This window comes from Hemicordylus capensis, chromosome 1 (assembly GCF_027244095.1).
Source record: "Hemicordylus capensis ecotype Gifberg chromosome 1, rHemCap1.1.pri, whole genome shotgun sequence".
Lineage (NCBI taxonomy): Eukaryota > Metazoa > Chordata > Lepidosauria > Squamata > Cordylidae > Hemicordylus > Hemicordylus capensis.
The window spans coordinates 134,887,187-134,905,820 of record NC_069657.1 but is presented as its reverse complement, the minus strand read 5'-3'; the positions used below and the strand labels follow the sequence as shown (position 1 = coordinate 134,905,820).

The window sequence follows — 18,634 nt, the reverse complement described above, 5'->3', positions numbered from 1 at the left end:
AGCCACACCTGTCTGCGTCAATGTCGAGGATGCCTCCAAATTGTCTTTGGTTCCACCATCTTCATCGACTCCTCACCGGTTGAAGTCCACAAAGTCAACTTTGACGCCGATTCATCCGGCCTCGCATTCACCAGCTTCGGTGTCGAGAGCTTGACAAGGAGCCACAACATTGACCTCGATGTCGAGGTCCGCGTACAGCCTCAGCGTTAGGGGTGTGCATTTTGGAATTTTCTTGTTTCGGTTTGTATCCGAATCGAAACGTCCCTGTTTTGTTTTGTACCCAAAATTTCTGAATCCGAATCAGCCCTGTTTTGTTTTGTAGCCAAATTTTCCGAATCCGAATCGATTTGGATTTTTAAAAAGGGTCCCAGGGCAAAAAGAGTGGGTGGTGGTGGTAGTGTCCAATGGGTGGAAGCTACCACCCAAATTTCAAAGGAATTAGACAAAGGGCTGATTTTTTTGGGGTGATTTTTTTAAAAGTTTACACATCTTTAAGAATTTTCCCATAGGGAATAATGGGGATTCCAGCAAATGTATCGCTTCAAATCAAGGGGAAAGGGATGACCCAGAGCAGAGTGTGGTGGGTGGTAGTGCCCAATGGGGGCAAGGAAACTTCCAGAATTATTTCAAAGGAATTGGGCAAAGGGCTGATCTTTTGTGATTTGTTGTTTACGTGTCTTTTAAGATTTCTCCCATAGGGAATAATGGAGGTTTCACCATAATTCCACTTGGGGGGGCAAGGGGTTGTGTAGTGCACATAGGGTGCCAACCACCCCCATACCCACAAGCCTGTGGGGTACTGGGTTTTGTTGTTTCTGAGGTGTTCATTGTAGATTCTCTGGTAGCATATGAGATTTTCAGTGAAAAACAAGAATGCACTCTCATATGCTACTAGAGAATCTACACTCAGAACACCACAGAAACAGCAGAAACCAGCACACCATGGGTTAGCAACCCTTCCTCTGGCCAATGTCGGGTCAGTAAAGAGTGGGAAGAAGCAAAAGAGCCAATGTGGAACAAGGAGGGAATTGTCAGCAGGTCATCCCATGATTTAGGTCACCGATCAGAAGGGTGGGAAATTCAAAGAGATGTCAAACACAAAATGGAGACTGACTCAGAGATCACCACAAAATGGAGGTCCGAAACAACAAAACGTTTTGTAGCCGAAACAGGGGCATTTTGTTTTGTATACAAAACTTTTGGATCTGGAAAATGGGTGTTTTGTTTTGTCTACAAAACACCCGAAACAGGCTGGTTTGGGTACAAAACGTTTTGTATCCGAAACGTTTCGGACATCCCTACTCAGCGTCTCCAATGCAATTGACTTCGTCATCCAGTAAGCATAGTTCCCACAGCAATGTTTCATCAAGGCCGAAGAAGCACCACTCTGCTTCGACCTCATCTTCACCTCCTGGTAAACACCAGAAGACAGTTGACCTAACACGTACTCCGTCTCCTCCATCTGCTTGCTGTTTACCCTCGACGCCATGCCATCCTTCGACGTTGGTGCTGGCACTCAACGCTTCAGCATCGACAGCTGTCCAACATCTTCAATCAGCCGGTCCATCGATACCGTTGGTCTCCGTCTCCAGGGCTCGCTCTCTGTCTCCAGCCAGGACTCCGATAACGTCTCCGGCTGCGTCGATGCTGAGCGGCCATGGTGCAGTGCCTCCCGTGTTGACTCTACACACGCCGATGGTCTCCATGTCGACTAGAGTGTCTCAATGTCAAACATCGATGCTGACCTTTGATGTTGAGGAGAATGAGACGGATACAAATATCACAGTGGCTCTCGACCCTTAGATCACGCAGACCTTGTTATCTATATTGGACTCGACTTCGAGTACACCTTCAACTTCGACGTTCAGAGGATTTCTCCCTTCTACCGTCAAACCAAGTGTCACTTTTGCACATGTTCCGCAGTTGGACAATACTTTGTCAGCTGACCACCTCCATGACGTGACTATATGGCACTCCTGTGGTTTCTCACATGTTACGACGATCACAGCTACAGGGACTCCCAGGATGGGTACCTGCTCTCCAGGCGCCCCATATTCCTCTGGGGGCACAAAGCCTTGGAAACCATACATTCCACTGCCCTCGTCACTGACAGTCTCTATGCTGCAACAACTCAAACCTGCGATAACTTGTGTGACAGCGGCTTCACAGACTCGATGTATACAAACGATTCAACAAAGCACACAGACTGCTCCACATTTGCTCTGCACCATTGGTTCCCAGACATGCCTGCTTTCTCCAGCCCATAATGTCACTGTGGAGATGCAGACAGCTGTTCCCTCTTCACCTACAGCATCTGGCTCTGAACATTATATTTCTTCTGACTTGGAGTCGGACCCAGAGGATGTGGATATCCTCGTAGAAACTCCAGTAGACGTCCCGCCATCGACTTGCGTGTCTCTCAGTGAAGAGATGATATCATAACATAAACACGTATGTGCCATGGTGGAGGCTGGTGGTCTCGACCTGCGCTCATAATTTGAAGACGTCCTTTTTGGTGGCAATAACATCAGTGAGACGTGCGAGTGAGCTTGCAGCTCTGAGAATAGACGCTCCATATGCGAGGTTTTTTACAGTCAAAGTCCTGTTGCGCCTGGACCTTGACTTTTTACCGAAGGTGGTCTCCAATTTTCATTTGAATCAGGACATTGTCTTGCCCACATTCTTCTGGAATCCAACCACCACATTGGAGTGTGCAGGGCTCTCCTGTTCTATCTCGCTCTCACTAAAGATTTTTGGGCATCCGAGCACCTATTTGTGGCTTATAAAGGCAAGTCTAAGGGTGCATGCATTACAAGTCAAAGATTATTGACCTGGCTAGTCAAACTCATCAAGCTCACCTACAGCTTGCAGGGCAAAATGCCCCCGAAAGCGATCAAGGTCCATTCCACCCGGGTCTACGCCTCATCGGCCGCACACCTTTCAGGGATCTCTTTTTCAGACATCTGCAAGGCAGCTACATGGTCCACAGAGACTCCCTTTGTCAAGCACTACACCACAGATGTACGCTCTGCTGCGGAGGCTAATTTTGGGAGAAGTGTACTTAAAAGGGTGTTGCAATTAGCACTTCTGCACCCTCCTCCTTGGGGGAGCTTGCTAGACACCCATATTTATGGATCTCAATAGATTTTGATCCAGATAAACAGGTTGCTCACCTGTAACTGATGATCTGGTAGAGATCCGTTGACATCCATAAGACCCTCTTGGACCACCCCTCTGCAGTAGTGCTCTGCTATGTGCATACTTGTGTGCAGGCTGTTCGCCACTTCTGTATCCTGTTATTCTACCATCGTACCTGGATGGTCGTCCTTCACGGCGGTCCTCTAAGAACTGAGGGACATGGCACCCAGCCCGCCCTTAAATAGCATGCTGCCAGCGTGGGGGCGGGGCTTGGATGCCTCGACAAGCTGAGGCATGGCTACCATGTGGTCTCTGCACAGGCGCAGAACCCATACTTATGGATGTCAATGGATCTCTACCAGATCATCGATTACAAGTGATCAACCTGTTTGTTTTAGGGGCTCTCCTGAAAGACAGTAATGAACTCAAATTACTGATTTCTGCCAGGAATGCATTCCACAGCCCAGGAGCAGCTACAGAGAAGGCCCACCTCTGAGTTGCCACCAGACGAACCGGTGGTAACTGGAGATGGACCTCCTCAGATGACCTTAACGTGCGGTGGGAATCATGCAGAAGAAAGCATATCTAAGATAACTTGGACCTAAGCTGTTCAGGGCTTTAAAGCACTTTGTATTTTGCCCAGAAACGTATTGGCAGCCAATGTAACTGTTTCAAAACAGACATAATATGGTCTCTCTGGGTTGCTCTCCTGGCTGCTGCATTTTTAACTGACTGAAGTTTCCAAACTACGTTCAAAGGCAGCCCTACATCGAGTGCATTGCAGTAGTCAAGCTGGGAGGTTACCAACTGATGCACCACTGTTTTGAGGTCATGCTCTTCAAGGAATGGGCTCAGCTGTCGAATCAGCCAAAGCTGATAGAAAGCACTCCTGGCGATGGCCTCCACCTGAGATACCAGGGTGAGGCCTGGGTCCAGGAGTACTCCCGAGCTGCGCACCTACTCCTTCTGGGGGAGTGTAACCCCATCCAGCACAGGAAGATCTAACTCACCCCTCAGATTCTGAGCCCCCACAATGAGCACCTCCGTCTTGCTTGGATTCAGCTTCAATTTGTTATCCCTCATCCAGCCCATTACTACCTGTAGGGTTGGTAATGGTAAAACATCCACTTTTCCCATATTTTGCAGGGGCAACTTTGAACTTGCTGTAAAGCCTTGCAAAAAACCTGTGGTAAAGCCTGTTGTCTGGGAAAGCTACAGGTGACTGCCCCTACCTGTCAGAAGTGGAGCTGGCAGTAACAGTTGTGCCCCTGCCACCGCCACTGTTACACCAGCTTTCTCCTTCCACACAGTCTGTCACATACTTCCTTTTGCTCTGTGTACTGCATTCTTATGTTTTCAAAAAGCAGGGAGCATGGCACAAGTGGTTGCAGGTGGAGGAGCAAGGAGGGTACCACCATTGCCCAACAAAAAATATGGGGATGGGGATGTTGTCTGGTATTGAGGGTCTAATCAGGGTGGATGGGGGCATCTGCGTGGGTGAGTGCGGGGAAATCAGCTGCCACAAAGTTGAGTCAGGAGGGATGAGGGAGACATTGTGTGGGTGAACGGGGGTCTAATTTTTGATTAACATGTGGCACAATCTGTGTGCTATGGGTAAAGGGAAGCAGATCACAGTGGATGGAGGAGTGGGGGATTGGCACCCAGCATGCTTTGCACATTGCAGAGGTCCAGGCTGCCTCAGGCATGGGGAGTGGGGGCAGGGCTTGGCCAAGCCTGGTTTAACAGCCATAAAAAATGGGAGAGATGAACAGGAAGAGTGGGTAATGCTCATAGCTAAGGCTGTGCTGCATATTTTCATGCTGCCTTCTGACACAGAAGTCATGCATACATATTATATACATTTTATGTCAACTAATATAGCCACTGATTCTGTCTGGCTCCTTCCATATTTATTTTTAAATTACAAACACTGATTCCACTGCATTTACAGTTCTCTCTAAAGGCTTCTTGTTTGCAGAGTTTAATTTGATTAGTAGATGAGCTCATCTGTTTCTGCTTTCTTCTGATATCTAAACCAAAAGCAACAAACCAATAATGATGAATGTGGTGGTCTCTATCACAGCTGCTTTTGTAGTAGTAGGTGTGTGTGTGTATGCGTGTGTGCACCCGCACCTGTAATGTGATGCACTTCTCAACCAGGAAAGGATTGCAAACTGGAAATCTGTATCCCATGTATGACACAAAGTACATGCACTATGTGAGGAGATGACCTTGATTTATGTGTTTCTGTATTCGGTACTTACCCTCTTATAGGAGAGACTATAGATGTAATATTAGTCAGCCACTCTAAGCAGTAGGTAGTAGGTTAGGTGATCTTGTGTCTGCCCAGAAATCTTATGACCTAAAGGCTGCTTAAGGTACTTTTAAGCCGTTTGTGAGGAATCAACAACTGGAATCAACAACTGTGACCTGGGGGCTTGCGGGGCTTCCCATCTGGTCCCTAGCATTGTGTCTGATCTCAAGGATGTCTCCTCATGCAGTTTGGTCATCGTACCTTCCCCCAGATGATCATCAGTCCATTCTCCTGCATGCTGCCACACACCCACATGATCCACACTGCTCCTGGCAATGCAGATCTTCGTAGGCCAGGACAATTTGTCCCAGCTTCCAGTTATCTCACAATGACAATCCCACAGTTGCATGGCTACTAGTCTTGCAGTCTATAGGCCACCTCCAGCCTTGCAGGGGAGCAACAGCAGGAGACATGGCATGCCCTCAGCTCTTGCCTGTGGGTTTCCCAGAGGCATCTGGTAGGCCGCTGTGTGAAACAGGATGCTGTACTAGATAGGCCTGGGGCCTGGTCCAGCTGGGTGGTTCTTATGTTCTTATGACAAGTATGGTACACTGGGGTACACCCCCATGAGTCAGGTACTCTAGGCGCCCGACTCCATGCATGCTCGGTCTGCAAGCAGCCTGAGCACTTACATTATCCCTGTGCTGGGGTTAAGCTTGCGCTCTTGCTAGCCAGGGTAAAAAGTAGGGTTAGGCAGACGTGCAGTGCCGGGATCCCAGCACTGCACACAAGCAGCTTAACCCAGGCTTGGCTGCCCTAGGCTGGGTTAGACTGCTTGTGAGAATAGGTTTACAGATGGTTGGAGCAAGCCCCTGTGTGTGTTTACACACAAACACTGCCACTGTCCAACAGTGTTGTTTTACAGGGCTGTTTCGTTCCATTGTAAAGTTGTGCATATGCAGTTGCTGTACAACACAACACTCATTATTTGCAATGGACGTTGTGTTGCACAGCTGCATTTTTCAACTTTATAGTGGAGCTGAGCAGCTCTGTTATTACAGTCAGATCTTGATCGAGATCTGTCAAAATCCGGAAGGATGGGGTTCTGTGCCTCCGCAGGACCCTCGCAGTAGAATGCCACAACTTGTTGAGACAACTGAGCACCACTTCCACACCTACAGTGTGCTATTTAAAGGTGGGCCAGGCGCCATGTTCTTCAGTTCTTTTTCGACTGCTGTTGCGTTCAGTACTCGGGCTGTCACTCCTCATCAGTAAAAGTTCTTCTGAGAGTTCATCTGTTAAAAAAAAAAAAAGGTAAAACAAACTGTTTATTTCAGTATTTGATTTGGAAATGGCTTCCAGACTTTGTCAGCATTACCTCAACCTAGGAACAGATGTAGACTACGATTTTGGATATCGCTAACATGGCTGAGGAAAAAAGGAGTTTCAAAAAGTGCACGGGCTGTAGTGCCAAGCTTCCCTCAAAAGATTTCCGTGATCTGTGTCTGATCTGCTTAGGAGAGGAGCACAGTGTCTCCTCTTGAAAAATATGCTTGTCGTTTTCTAAGCAGAGGTGGAAAAATCGGGCTTCACGGCTTCACACCACCATTTATGACAAGGTGTAAAGCCCCTTGACATCGGACAAATCCCACCCTAAGACTTCAACATCGACTCAGCATCAACATCTAAACCGACTTCCTCAAAACTGCCAAAACCTTCAACATCGATCTTGACATCGACTGCTTTCAAAAGTCCGATTGCACCTTTAAAGTCAATGCCTACTTCATAGATGATCCCTTTTATAACTTCATGATTAAATCTCAATCATCTAAGCCTGTGGCTCTTCCAGTTCTCTTCCAGTTCTCTTCCAGGGCTGCTAAATGTGCATGAGAGGTGATCCATACTTCAATCCCCACCTCTAAACATCTAGAAAGCTTATATTGGATTCAGGAGAAAAGACAGTATCTTCTAAAGCATCCTGCCCTCTATTCCCTGGTTATCGACTTTGCCACCTCCTCTTCTAAGACAGGTCACTGCCATACTATGCCTGCAGACAAGGAGGTGAGAAAAATGGACATTTGGGGGAAGAACATCTACTCCACCTTGTGCCTGTCCATTATGATAGCAAACTGTTCAGCTTGTATAGCTAAATATAACCATGGCTTGTGGGAGGGTCATCAGGATGATTTGGACGTCCTCTCCCTGGAGGAATTTAAGAAAAATTTCCAACAGACAATGAATAAATCAGCTGCACTTACTCACCAACAATTAGTACTGCCAAACACCTGACTGAGTCAGATTCGTATTCCTTGACTGCTGAAATCTCTCTGAGGAGGCATGCCTGGCTTTGCTCCACTAACCTTCAGGGCAACATGAAAGAAAAAACTGAGGGCTTACCTTTCTATGGTAAGGGCCTCTTCAGCGAGGACACTGACTCTACTATAGAGTGAATGAAAAAATCAAAGTTTACTGCAAAAACTTTCACCACCTTAACATCAAATTCTTCCTATGGCTCCAAATATCGTTCTTATGTGAGACAGAAGCCCACTTTCAGACAGCAAAAGGGCCATGACTTTAGGAAACACTATCATCCTTACCATAAGCGCACTTATCAGGGCAAAGGGAAATCTAATCAGTCCCAGCGTACAAAGCAGGTAGAGCTCAAAAGCATCTTTGAGATTCAGGACCACCCACTGTCACCACTACACTCCTCTCCCTTCCTGCTATCAGGGACATTAACATCTTGGCACATGAAGGACAACACCAGCCTTGCGCCTATACTCTTACCAGCATCCAACATCAAGCATGCCATGCCCCTGTGTGGCACCACATAACATCAGCACGCTGGGTCCTCAAGACTGTAACTTTGGGATACGCCATAGAATTCAAAATGACCCCAATGTTTATGGGAAGAGAGCTGGTCTTGTGGTAGCAAGCAGGACTTGTACCCTTAAGCTAAGCAGGATCCGTCCTGGTTGCATACGAAAGGGAGATTAGAAGTGTGAGCTCTGTAAGATATTCCCCTCAGGGGATGGAGCTGCTCTTGGAAGAGCATCTAGGCTCCAAGTTCCTTCCCTGGCATCTCCAAGATAGGGCTGAGAGAGATTCCTGCCTGCAACCTTGGAGAAGCCGCTGCCAGTCTGTGTAGACAATACTGAGTGAGATGGACCTATAGTCTGACTCAGTATATGGCAGCTTCCTATGTTCTTCCTATGTTATCAGGGATGCAGTTCACTCAGCCTTCACAAGCGTTACTAGAAGAAGTGAAGGAGCTGTTAGCAAAGGGGGCTATCACCCCAGTGCAGTGGGTACACAGGCGGGAGGGTTTTTACTCCCACTATTTTCTGATCCCAAAGAGGGATGGTGGGATTCAGCCCATCATTGATCTACGCCACCTGAACAAATTAGTCCATGTGTGAAAATTCTGCATGATAGCAATACAAGAGATCTTGCCTCCTCTATATCAGGAGAACTGGCTTGTGACGCTGGATCTAAAAGATGCATAGTTCCACATTGGCATCAGGATACAACACAGAAAATATCTGAGATTCGCAGTAGGAAGTCAATTGTACCAGGACACAGTCTTACCCTTTTGGCTTTCCACCACCCCCAGGGTATTTACCAAATGTATGGCTGCAGTGCTGGCCACCTATGGACCCAGGCAATAACGGTCTATCCATATTTGGATGACTGGCTCCTGACTTTCAGAGACAAAGAAGAGTTACATTCTCAGATGTTTTATCTCTCCTCCAATATTTGGGAATCCAAGTCAATTGGGAAAAGTCCAAACTGGAGCCGGTTCATGTTATCAACTATATTGGAGTACAGAGGACAGGAAAGCTTACTTACTTCAAGAACACTTCCAGTGCATCCAGGACCTGGTTCTCCATTTCCAACAACATCCATCTCAACCAGCCCAACTCATTCAAAGACTCCTGGGACTCATGGCATCCTGCAACACAGTGGTGCGGTATGCCAGCTTAAAACTGTGCAATTTACAACTTTGGTTTTTGTCAGTCTTCTGCCCAGATGTGGACATCCAACACCTGCACCTAATGATACCAGATCAGATTCTATGCTTACTTACCTGATGGTCAATGGGCACGAATCTGCTGGAAAAGGTCCTTTTTCAGATGCTGGCTCCGTCTGTCTGGTTGACAGTGGACACTTCTCTACTGGGCGGCAGGGGCCCACTGCGGGGAAGATCAGATTCAGGGCAAGTGGACCCTCAACAAGCTCAGTTTTATATCAGTTTCCTGGAATTGCTGGCTGTCTTCAAAGCGATGGAAGCCTTCCTTCCACTACTGCAGGGGAGAGGCGTACAGGTGCAATTGGACAATACCACTGCTGACTTATATCAGTCGTCAAACAAGGACAGTGTCTTGATCCCTTTGTGCACCCAGCCTCCAACTATGGCATTGGTGCATCAGACATCAGGTCTACCCGATAGCCATTCACATAAAGGGCCTGGACAACTTGGTGGACGACTTAAGTAGAAATTTCCCACAACAACAACATGAATGGAAAATCAAGACAGATTATATTACACCTCTCTTCACAAGTTGGATAAGACCAACCATAGATCTCTTTGCCACCTCGGGGAACACAAAGTGCACTCATTTCTGCTGCAGGGTGGGTCACAACCCTCAATTACTGGGGGATGCTTTCCAGTTGGATTGGCAGCAGGAGATCCCGTATATGTTTCCGCTGCGACCACTGATCAGCCAAGTGGTTGCGCACCTTCTGACTGCTCCTACATCGTGTATTCTGGTGACTCCATGGTAGTGAAGGCAACCATGGTTGCCACAGGTACTCAAACTGTCAAGGAAGCAGTACCACAGACTGCCACAAGAGGTAGATCTCCTGGCTCTGGTCAACGGCAACGTCCTGCATCCAGTCGTTCTCACTCTCCATTGGACAGCATGGCGAATTGGCTTTTGAGTAAGATCCTACTTAACCAACCGAAATCTTCCACCAGACTGAATTATCTTGGCAAGTGGCTGTGATTCAGAACTTATGCCAGAATGCATGGTTTTCTGCCTAACTAGGCTACAATCGAGGATATACTCCATCGGACTGATCTAAAATCTCAGGGTTTGGCTTGTTGGGAATTCTCTCTGGTAAGAGAAACTCTTTTTCATTATAGCAGAATGCAAAGAGGCACAACACAGCGGAATTTGGTTAGGCATGCGTGTATGCTGAGAGTAAAACAACTTGGAGCCAGTTCATAGTTTCAAAACAATATAAGGAGTATTTATTATATAACTCCATTCTAGATAGTAAAGTGAAGAGATAGGATCTCTAATCTAGCTAGCTAGCTGGATGCAGATGGATTCTGCATCTCTGCACACATGGTGCAGGGAGAGAGGAGCTTGCATGTTACAAGGGAGAAGGAAGGGAAGAGAAGAGAAAGTAAGTAGGAAGTGGCTGGAAGTAAGTAAGTCCCTAAGAATAACAATCTACATATCAAGGGATAGTGTCAGAGCAGTAGAGAAGGGATGACCAATGTCTTGACCCTCTAACGCACTAGTCTGTCCTCCTGTGTCATTGAGACAATAAACAGCGTATAGTCCTTCACTTCCAACATGGCTAATGTATCTTTGAAGGTGCATCTAGCAGCATTCTCTTCAAAACATCCAGGCTGTGATGGGAAGACTCTTATTTCACACCCAGATAGTAAGGCTTTCCTGAAAGGCCTCATGAACTTATATCCTCCCATTCATGCTCCTATAGAACTGCGGAGCATATCCTCGGTCCTTTCAGCTTTAAAAGAGACCCTATTTGAACTGAAGAGTTCTGCATCCATCAAGCTAGTGACTTTGGAAACTGCCTTCCTGCTTGTCATTACTACAGCTAAGCACATCAGTGAATTGACAGCATTACGGATTGATTCACCATACACGAGGATCTATCCCAATAAAGTGCTAATGCGTATGGACCCAAACCTTTTACCCAAGGTGGTGTCCAACTTCCACCTCAACCAGGACATTGTTCTCCCTACATTCTTCAAGGACCCATCCACACCTTTAGAACATGCAATGCACTCCTTAGATGTGCAAAGAGTGCTTTTATATTACCTGCATTGCACTAAGAACTTTAGATCCACCAAGCGTGCGTTTGTGGCATACAAGGGCTCTGTAAGACGCTCCTGCATTTCAAGACAAAGAATGTCCAGAAGGCTACTTGAGCTCATTATGCTGACCTACAAGTCACAGAATGTGAAACCACCTGAAGCAATCAAGGCCCACTCAATCCATGCCTATGCTTCTTCAGCTGCACACCTATCGGGGGTAATCTTTATAGATATCTGTAAAGCTGCAGCTTGGTCCACTGAGTTACCTTTTGTCAAGCATTATGTCATAGATGTGCGTTCTGCTGCTGAGGCCTGCTTCGGGAGAAGCATTTTAAAGCGAGTGTTACAACAGCTACTACTGCACCCTCCTCCATTGGGAGCTAGCTAAACACCCATTCTTATGGATCTTGATGGATCTCAATCCAGATAAACAGGTTGCTCACCTGTAACATGATCTGGTAGAGATCCATCGATATCCATAAAGACCCTCCCGAACACTCCCCTGCAGTAGTGCTACGCTATGTATGTATTGAGTGTGCACGCTATTCTGCTTTGATGATGAACTCACCTGATTCTGGATTATCGTCCTCCACAGCAGTTGTCCAAGAACTGAAGAACATGGCACCCAGCCTGCCTTTAAATAGCACGCTGTTGGTGTGGAGGCGGAGCTCGGTTGCCTTGACAAGCTACAGCATTCTACTGCAAGGGTCCTGTGCAGGCGCAGAACTCCATTCTTATGGATGTCGACGGATCTCTACCAGATCATAAGTTACAGGTGAGCAACCTGTTTATCTTATTTCTAATTCCTAAGCATTTTTTCTTCCAACTTTATTATGCATATTTAACTGTTACACTAGCAATCTAATGAAATCATTAATCCAACGGCCCCACCACATATGTTCCTATCAGATGCACTTTTCAGTCACTTTGGGGATACTACTTTGTTCTTGGTCTCCTTTGCATGTACATTTTTTACTCTTCCCTTTCCTTCTTTTCCTCTGCCCATGCTATTGCCAAGTCCAGAAGATTCATCCTCTTCAGCATCACACTGCATCTAGCAGAATGGCTTTTTAAAGAGTTGGGATAGTTAGAATGGCCAAGTTAACAGCACATTCAAGATCAGAAATGGATTTTCAGATAACTTGTATAAGCTGAAGAAGAGTCTTGAATGACATATGTAGAGAGGCCATCATGCTTGACAATGAATATGAGTACTTTTATCAGTTATCAAAGATCTGCACTTTGAAATGAATTGTAAAGCATATGGGTTTTTAAAAAATGTCTGTTTATCTTTTTGTTATTTTCTACATAGCGTATCCAACTTGTAATCACATTACAGCTTAAGCTTCCCTTCATGCTCCTATTAGCTTATCCAGACTGCTGTAGCTTATTGCCCTTCCTGTGTGACGCTTGCTTGCACCTTAAGGCATAGGGGCTGGGTGAGCAATTAATTTTAAGAGGGACTAACACTCTCTTCCTACTAATCCATTCCTGGGCAAACTGAGGCACAGGCAAAGGGCTCTTTGACCCTTTCCTCCCTTGTGTGAACAGTAACAGAGGCTTTGCTACTGTTTTCCTCTGCCCTGCTTATTCTTGAGAATGTAGTTTAAATGATTGCACTCAGTAACTTTTTGATGTTTAGGTGTGTGTTTTCCAGGTCCCAGACTACAACTACAGAGCTGAAGTTAAAAAACTAATCCCTCATTTAAAGTGTTTGGACGAAATACCAGCAGACAAGACTGCCATTCCATTCAAAATGAACAAGGACTGGCTAATTGTCAAAGAAGCCATCAAAGAGGGGAGTTCATTTGAAGAAGCCTCTGGTTTAGGTATGCCTACTACCCTGTTTTGCAAGGCATATTTTTACTAGCAGTAACATTTCAGTGGGAGAGAGCATATGTACATATATGAGCACACACTTGCACACACGGAGGTAGGCTGGATTATCAAGGATAAGGATGGTTAGTAACTTCCTGATTGTGTAGGACAGAAACGTAGGGGTTGAACGAGATGAAACAGCAGCAGCACCATGATTTCCAGTGCAGAATGTGCCAGGCAACTGTAAAGCAGGGACAGATGGGATGTAGGTGATGTCAAGTAGAGAAAAGGCCTGGGGAAGGGCTGCCAAATCCTTCCTTTGCATGCCGCTCCATTCCTTCTGCAACCCCTTCCCCAGCTGCTTTTCTTCTTGCTGCACTTATTCACGATCTTGGAACCCATCAAAGAAAACAGCAACTGGTAGCAATGGGCTGTGGGAGGGAGATAAGAGCAGGCAAAGGAAAGATTCAACACCCCCCCCCCCCGGCCACCTGTTGCATCTCTGCTCCCACCCTGCTTCATAGCTGCTTAGCAGCAACTACATTAAAAAATCTGGATCGGGTGCCATTTCCTCTCGTTCCATCCTGATACTAGCTTGCAGTAGTTCTTGGTCTCTGGCTAAAGTCTTGCAGCCCATTGATTATATTGCTGGTGGTGAAGTTCATTACCCAAGAGATAGACATCGTAAGACTTCTCGGAGCTAGATGATCACTGTACTTACATTACCAATCCATGTACAGAATAATATAAGGCTCAAAAGCCTTTCCATGAGTTAATGGCTTGCATTGGGCTGTGCTCTTTGATGAAACTATCCTTGTTCTTCTAATTAGACTTTCTTTGGAAGCTGAGAAACTCTACAAAGACCACAAAACTTGTGGCGGGACATCTTGATTTTGGTTTAAAATGTCTACAGTGGTGTAGCAGCTGGAACAGAGATGAGCAATTCATTGGGCACTTGGGACCATTTTGGCAATATACCAGAATTTAGAGAACCAAGTCACAACTGGTGTGATATGTACTATAAAATCCTCATTCTGTAATTTATCACCTAAATGTGAAAAACATACAGCTGGCCAACAAATGAGAAATGTTCCTTAAATCCATTTTTTGAAGAACATTATGAAAATGTGGCCCACATGAAGAGCAGCACTATGCCTCTGGAACTTTGTGCTGTGGGGCTGCTGTGGAGTTGGAATGTAGCCTTGATGCTGGTAAGAATGGGCACTTGTTCTAGCAGCGCTTCCTTTTGTGCTGCTAGTACAACCGCCCAATCTTGCCAGATTCAGGGCTGCATTCCAGCTCCACAACAGCCACAGGGCACACAGTTACAGAGGCAAATGTTGTGCTTCATGTTGGTGTGTGCTTTTTTTAGCCTACTTTCCAGTAGCCTTATGAGATCACCCAGTATTCTGTGTGTGAGTCCGTGTGTATGTCCGTCCATGTGTCCCCCCATATCAGCTTTGCAACGCCTAGACCAGTATGAACCAAATCGGGTACAGTTGTAGGGACACCTCAACAGTGTATTGTGTGATGATGTCATCTACCCTGATCCAAGATGGCGGATGCATAAACTTTTGAGGTGCAAGTGGGCTAACTTGTGAACCATTTCACCGATATGAACCAAATTTGCTACAGCTTAGGGACACATAGGGATGCCCTAATGGCGTGGTGTGTGATGATGTCATCCACTCCAATTCAAGATGGTGGTGGCATGAACTTCTGAGGCACAAGCGGGCTGATCTGAACCAAATTTGATACAGTTGCAGTGGGTGACACACAGGGACATCTCTGTGATGATGTTATACACCCTGATTCAAGATGGAGGATGTGAAAACCTTTAAGGTGCAAGTGGGCTAACTTGTCTAACCGCCTAACCAACTTGAACCAAATTTGCTACAGCTATAGGGGCACATGGGGAAACCTCAATGTCGTAGTTTGTGATGATGTCAACCACCCCGATCCAAGATGGTGGACACATGAACATTTGAGGTGCAAGAGATCTAGTTTGTGGACCTCAGTGTGAACCAAATTTAGTCCAGTTGTAGAGACAGAGAAGGAAAAGTAGGCTGATTATTAGTTCTTACTAGAACAACTTGTTTTGGGGTGGGTTGTTTTTTGCATGGTGGGCCTTTTGCTAATTAATATGTTACTATTGCAATCAGATATTTGTGTTTATTTGCTTGATACAGACCGTGATGAAACCTCTCACTCACAAGAAGAGACCTGAGCTTGTACAGAAGTAGATTGAGGGGTACATATGGCTCAACCTTGTTCTAGATGTTGAGCACAAGAAAGCAAGAGCACTTTAAATTTCCATAGGATAGGAAAAATAACTTCCATTTGTCCTCTGCTGTGTCATTGTGTTGCTAACACTAAACTAGCATGCTATTTTATGTGTTGCAATATCTTAATGAGGTCCCCCTATCCCTTAGATTCTCATTCAGGGCCAGTAACGAGAAGACCATGCTCTGCTGTGAGACCTGCCACAACTCCGTTCTTGCCAGCTTCCAGACCTCAGACTGCACAGAGACCTCCTACTGCCCATTTGCTCTCAGCTAGCAGCACCCTCCCTTTATCCACTGTTTGTGATGAGATATTGCCTGAAGATGACTCCAGTGACTTGACGCATGGTAATGAAATACCTTGTGCTGTTCTCCCCTGTCTCTTAACCTCAATCTGTTCTCTTAAAAGAATGTGGGGGTGCACGTAGATGACGATGGAACATTCTCTTGAGTAAAATGTTCTAGAAGTATAAAGGTGATATATGAATTTCATTATAAATAAAATGAACTTTTTTGAGTGACATGTATAGTCAAAGTACCTTGTAAAGGGGTTTGCATGCATGTTTTCCTAATCCTATTTTTGTAGGAATCTTTCTATAAAGTTATGAACATAGGTGTGATGAATGAAAAGCATTGTCCATTAGCTTCTGTTTTCTGATTTGTGATAAGCCAATTGAGAGGTCAAATCGTAGTGAAGTCTAAATCTTTAATGTTTCTGTTTGAAAGACTGCAGGAGTAATTTTCATGCAGAAGGAAGATGGGCATGAAATACATTCACTGGTTGAGTGTTCCTAATTCTGATATTGTATAGATTATTGAGTGGCTTATATTATTCCCAATGACCCTCTGTGTTTTTGCAATTCCTGTGATCTTGCACAAGAGCCCTCTGCATCAATGCTCTGTTTCAAGGCTGATGGAGCATGGCACAGTATGTGAGCCTGAACAAACATAAGAGAGGCTCCTACAGTGTTCTCACTCCCTTCCCTTCCCAAGCTGCCTAACTTTTAATCTAATCTGCTTTGAGTGTTTTGTTTTTTCTCCCTCTCCCTTGTTTCATGAATGATATTCTTATGAATGAACTGTTCTTATGTTCTTACGTTATGTTCTTAAAGTGACATATGTCAGTTTCTGTTTTCTGATGTAGATTCTGCCCTAATTTTTCTTGAAATAGCCAAGTTATGTTGCCAGTCCGAGAAATTGGAGAACACAGTAACATCACATTTTCTTCATGAGTCAGGGTAAAAAGAAGTACCAGGAAACACGCTGTGGGCTCCAAATCACTAGACAGAGCCCTTTTGATAGGAAATAATCTTATGCCCTTTTCTCTGTAAACTGCTTTGATAACCTTTTTGGTTGAAAAGTGGTTGAAAAATTTAATAGTAATTAGGATCTCCAGTGTCTTATGTTTTAAAATATTAGCTTTGAAGATTGGATTGGGACCATTGTTCTAGGACGGGGATTGATAGCCCTGTCTACTGTGCCATTTTCAAGATTAAAACCCAGTCCCAGCCCTTCAAACAACTGCTGTTTTTCTCCCATGGCGGGGTGGTGGTGGGAACACAGAGGTATCTGTTTGCTTTCCCAGTGGGATAGTTTTAATATGGAAAATGACACAGCATGTGGGGAGGAGTTAACCACTCTTTTCTAAGCACCATAATCTTGATTCAATTGGGAACCCCCACACGGAACTGCTTTTAATGGTTTTTAATCCTTATCGCAGATCTTCTGTGTTGCATCTGGTTTGGCCCTAGGTCTCTTGCCACAGGGTTAATCAAATTTCTTTACTTAGCTGAGTGAGGTATGCTTGTGCACTCTGTTATTATCAGCTCCACCTCAAGTCACTAATGTATGTTAGTCACTGGTACAAAAATAGTAGCTGGTCCAGTAGTAAAAACAAAATGGAAACATCACACTTTCCCAGTTCCCCTTTTAACTACAGGTAGTAGGTGAATAAGCAACTTGTAGAGGAGTTAGTTTGTTGCAATTAAAACAATAAATAGTCTAGTGGCACCTTAAAAATGAACACATCTGGTAGCATAAGCTGATGCTGGTAGCAGAAGTGTTGCTTATAGTCTACAGTTCACTTTGCCTCTCTTCCGTCCATTTTGCATGTAATTAAGTGGACTGTCATCCATAAAAGCTTCTGCTACAGACATCTGTTAATCTTTAAGGTGCCAGTAGACTCTTTAAAGCAGATTTATTCATTGAAAAGCAACCACTACTGCATGTAAAATGACTTGATGTCTTGATAAGAGTTTAACTGAAATGATTAAGTGGAACAAAACATTTTTCTTTTATTTTTGCCAGGTGTCAGCAGAGTAATATGTGGGAACCCCATCAAAGCTCTTCATGCTCGGAGACAAAAACTAGGTGTAGGTTTTCTTTCATGTGTACTTTCTGTTTTCAGCAAACCAATATGACATGAGTTCTAGGGCGGTAAAAGCTAATTAGCCCTAACTAAATTTCAGAGATGACTGTCTGTAGAAGATCATCCGCAGAAGAATGAAGGCTCAGTGCATGTCTGTACAGTCTGTTTCCAGAGCTGCATGTGTTGTGTAGGGCCTTCCCATCCCATCCGACATCTCTGCCCCCTTCTTTGAGGTACAAATTGCTTTGCAACTTGCTGGCACATCATTCAGCGAGAAGGAAAGGTAGATGTGCTCTAAAGCAGGAGATTATAGCAGCCCAAGATCAGGAAGCCAGGAGAATAAGGGAATGGGTAAAGGGCAGAGAAAGCCTAGCTTGCTAGGCAGGACAATCTGTGTGCCTTCTTTAGAAACTTATGGCCTCGGCTAAAATGCAAGATCAGAAGCCTTTGAAAACAGTGATGTCCTGAAATGTAGATTCAGCTAAGATGCTTCTATATTCTGTAAGGACCAAGCTAAGTATTACATGGGCATTCCATGACTGACATATTTTCCTTCAAAAGCAGCCACATGGATTTTGGGGCAGGTTTTTCAGGAGTGCAATTTGCATTACGAAATCTGGCTAAGGGATCTAGTTTTTAATGGCCCCTATCCAAATAAAGTGTCTACCATCCTATGGCTACTTTTGGAAACTGTCAGTCAT

At 45.1% G+C, this 18,634-nt stretch overlaps 1 protein-coding gene across 5 annotated transcripts in view; it reads left to right on the top strand.

Moving 5' to 3' along the window:
* Nucleotides 1–18,634, top strand: part of LRRC56 (leucine rich repeat containing 56) — a 110,645-nt gene that overhangs the window by 74,217 nt on the left and 17,794 nt on the right. For 4 of the 5 annotated variants that reach the window (XM_053283522.1, XM_053283524.1, XM_053283520.1 and 1 more), the window contains exons 8-10: nucleotides 13,108–13,294; nucleotides 15,716–15,913; nucleotides 17,873–17,937. In XM_053283522.1, the coding sequence (XP_053139497.1) occupies nucleotides 13,108–13,294; nucleotides 15,716–15,913; nucleotides 17,873–17,937 (450 nt within the window). The remainder of the gene's footprint in view (nucleotides 1–13,107; nucleotides 13,295–15,715; nucleotides 15,914–17,872; nucleotides 17,938–18,634) is intronic. The other variant, XM_053283523.1, reaches the window with a different exon arrangement.